The 3,270-nt window shown below is 29.5% G+C and overlaps 1 protein-coding gene across 1 annotated transcript; it reads left to right on the top strand.

Moving 5' to 3' along the window:
* Positions 1-563: 563 nt before the first annotated feature.
* On the top strand, positions 564-3,008 carry LOC107011572 (probable esterase KAI2). Its single transcript, XM_015211123.2, has 2 exons — positions 564-1,025; positions 2,292-3,008. The coding sequence occupies exons 1-2, from the start codon at positions 658-660 to the stop codon at positions 2,734-2,736; spliced, it is 813 nt and encodes a 270-aa protein (XP_015066609.1). The 5' UTR covers positions 564-657; the 3' UTR covers positions 2,737-3,008.
* Positions 3,009-3,270: the final 262 nt, after the last annotated feature.

The following is a 3,270-nucleotide window of genomic DNA, read 5'->3' on the forward strand; positions in this document are numbered from 1 at the left end:
TACAACACATAAATAAATTTATATTTCCGAAAAAAAATATTAAGTGTATTTTAACCTAATCTGCATCCACCTTCGCATATCAAACTTGCATATTATTCCTATAAAATACTTTCTCAGTCTTTCTTTGTGTAATATCTTTCGCATTTTGAGATTCAATCAAATTTATCTTTGATCATAAGTTTTTGATAACATTTTGAATTATCAATTATTGTGACTTATAATACTCTTTACATAGTTTATAAATAGATAAATTTAATTTCAAAAAAATTGAAATTTTCATATGCAAATATTCGATCAAAATTAAACTACTTGATCCTCAAAAAACGAAAAAGTATCACATAAAATGAAACAAAGGAAGTATCTTTTTTGTTCTGTATCTGATACTTACATTAAAATCTGATTAAATCTTTATAATTTATTTTTTTTATTTTCCTATTTAAAACTCACATTAGACTCATATTAAAATCTGACTAAGTTATTATAAGATATATCTTTTTCTAAATTTTGTATCTGATATTTATATTAGAATTGACTTCGCAAACGAAATTAAGCTTTAAATAGTCCGCACCACGGCCACGTTATCTCATTTAATTCCCACCAACAGAAGTACCCAAAAACCGAACCGACTGCCAAAAAAAAAGATCTGTACAAACAAAAATGGGGATAGTTGAAGAAGCACATAACGTGAAGATTTTAGGTTCAGGTGAGCAGACAGTAGTGTTAGCACATGGGTTTGGGACTGACCAGTCGGTGTGGAAGCATCTGGTGCCGCATTTGATTGATGAGTATAGAGTTGTTTTGTTTGATAATATGGGTGCTGGAACAACTAATCCAGATTACTTTGATTTTGAACGTTACTCTTCGCTAGAAGGATATGCTTATGATGTAATTGCGATATTAGAAGAATTTCAAATCCGCAGTTGCATTTTCGTTGGTCACTCTGTTTCTGCTATGGTTGGTGCTATTGCTTCCATTGCTCGACCTGATCTTTTCACTAAAATTGTCACTGTATCTGCTTCTCCAAGGTACAATTTCTCTCCTCTCTGTCTCAATTTATGTGATTTCCTTTTTTTTTTAAATTTAAACTGTATAGATTTTGATCTGTGTTTTAGAACATGACATGAGAGAGATTCTTACTTTATATTTTATTTTATTTGTTTCTCAAGTTTTTATTTATATTTTAAGATGTGCTTTTCAATTTTATAATATTTTTAACATAGTTTTAAAATATTTTAATTTTAAATTATTAAATTAATCTAGTTTAATTTTGAGGAAACAAAAAGTATCTCATAAACTATTTTTTAATTTTAAGCTATTGAGTTTCAAAGGTTAATTAAATTATTTTTTGAGAAACAAAAAGTATCTCATAGATTGGGATGAAGGGATTGCAATTAGCTGTTATAATTTACTTCTACATGTTTATTTCCTTCTCTTTTGGGTGTAAACCCCTGTTTTTTTTAAGTGACAAATATAAGATAACTCATAGTAGAAGTCTCTAGATCATCAAGTTTACAAAATATAATAATAATTATTATTTTTATTAGTATATAGTGTATTATACATATACTAGATACATATATATTGATCCAAAATAAATATGATGTAGTTATTGATTATATATCATTATCAGGGTGAATGATATATTTTTTTTTAACTATTCCATTGATAACCTAAAGAGGGGTCATGTCTTATTTTGCTTAAAAAAGAAATGGTGAGGGAAAAAAAGCCAGGTAAGTTTACTTGACTTGAATGTCCTTTACTGTTTTCCACAAATAAAGAAGAAACAAAAAGGAAATATTATGATTGCAATTCTACTTAATTTGAATTAAAGTTTTCAATCACCACATCTTATATACTCCTTTATCTTTTTCCTTTTAATTAGTATACAGGCCTACCTCATCTAATAAAACAGTTTCTAGGGAAATGTTCTGTTTATGCAGGGCCTACATCTGCAATTTTGTTTTCCCATTGTCTTGTTTTATTGTTGCAATTATTTTTGGTCCAATTCTGTATTTGTTTGACTGGTTATTAGGTAATTAGGGAACTGTTAAAAACTCGATTCGAACCACACTTCAAAATAACATGTTTTTATTATTTTGGCTTTAAAATAAGTTTTTATAAACACTTTTAAACTTTGTCTAAACACTTCAAAACTGCTTAAAAATATTTTAGCTTAAAAATAACTAAAATAAAATAAGTCAATCGAAACGGGCACTTAGTATGCATATATGTCTCAAATTATTTTCTGTACGTATTTATAGTGAAATTTCTGATTTCATCATTGGTTTTAGGTATTTGAACGACTCGGAGTACTACGGAGGATTTGAACGAGAAGAGCTTGATCAACTGTTCGAAGCAGTAAAAACAAATTACAAATCATGGTGTTCAGGATTTGCACCGTTAGTTGTTGGAGGGGACATGGATTCTGTTGCAATCCAAGAATTCAGCAGGACTCTATTCAACATGAGACCAGACATTGCACTAAGCGTAATACAAATCATATTCCTAAGTGATTTAAGGCATTTGTTGCCTCATGTGTCTGTCCCATTTCACATAATTCAGAGCATGAAGGACTTGGCCGTACCCGTGGTGGTGTCCGAATATCTCAGCCAGAACCTCGGGTCCGAATCTATCGTTGAGGTTATGTCAACGGAAGGACATCTTCCGCAGCTCAGCTCACCGGATGTTGTGATTCCGGTGCTGCTTCGCCATATTCGTCATGATATTGCTCTTTGATTATTTACTACTAGAGTAAGTTAACTACTTCACTTTGTTGGAGTAATAATAATTATAATAAGGGGTGTTGTTGTTTTGTTATGCAAATTGTACAAAATTTGACTATCTTGTCAAGCTAGTTGTAATGTGTGTGCTAAGTTTAAACTAATATGTTTGGATGTATAAGCTGAGGGAACCCATAAATGCATCGAGGCAAAATGTAGATCCACGGGCTAGCATTTCTGTTTCTTATTATATTATTAAGGTACTAATTAATAAATATTATTCTCCAATTTTAATGTGTTCATTTTACTTTTCTTTTAATGTTTTTTGTTTCTTAATTTGTCAATTTTGTAATTTTAACGTTCTAAATAACATGTTTAATATCACAAAATTAAATGACATTTAAAAGTGTTTCTTTTTAAGTTTTTAAACTTGACAATCAAAAAAGAAGAAAGGAAATTGACATGTATATATCCATCACTCTTAATAACTATTGATAAAATCTAAATCAAAGATTAAATTTAGTACCCTAGGAGAAGTGAAGGATTTCAT

The sequence above is a fragment of the Solanum pennellii genome, chromosome 2 (assembly GCF_001406875.1).
Source record: "Solanum pennellii chromosome 2, SPENNV200".
NCBI lineage: Eukaryota > Viridiplantae > Streptophyta > Magnoliopsida > Solanales > Solanaceae > Solanum > Solanum pennellii.

Coding starts and splice junctions, on each gene's coding strand:
- LOC107011572 (XM_015211123.2), top strand. CDS start 658: ATGGGGATAGTTGAAGAAGCACATAACGTGAAGATTTTAGGTTCAGGT. Junction 1,026..2,291: donor ACTGTATCTGCTTCTCCAAG/GTACAATTTCTC, acceptor CATTGGTTTTAG/GTATTTGAACGACTCGGAGT.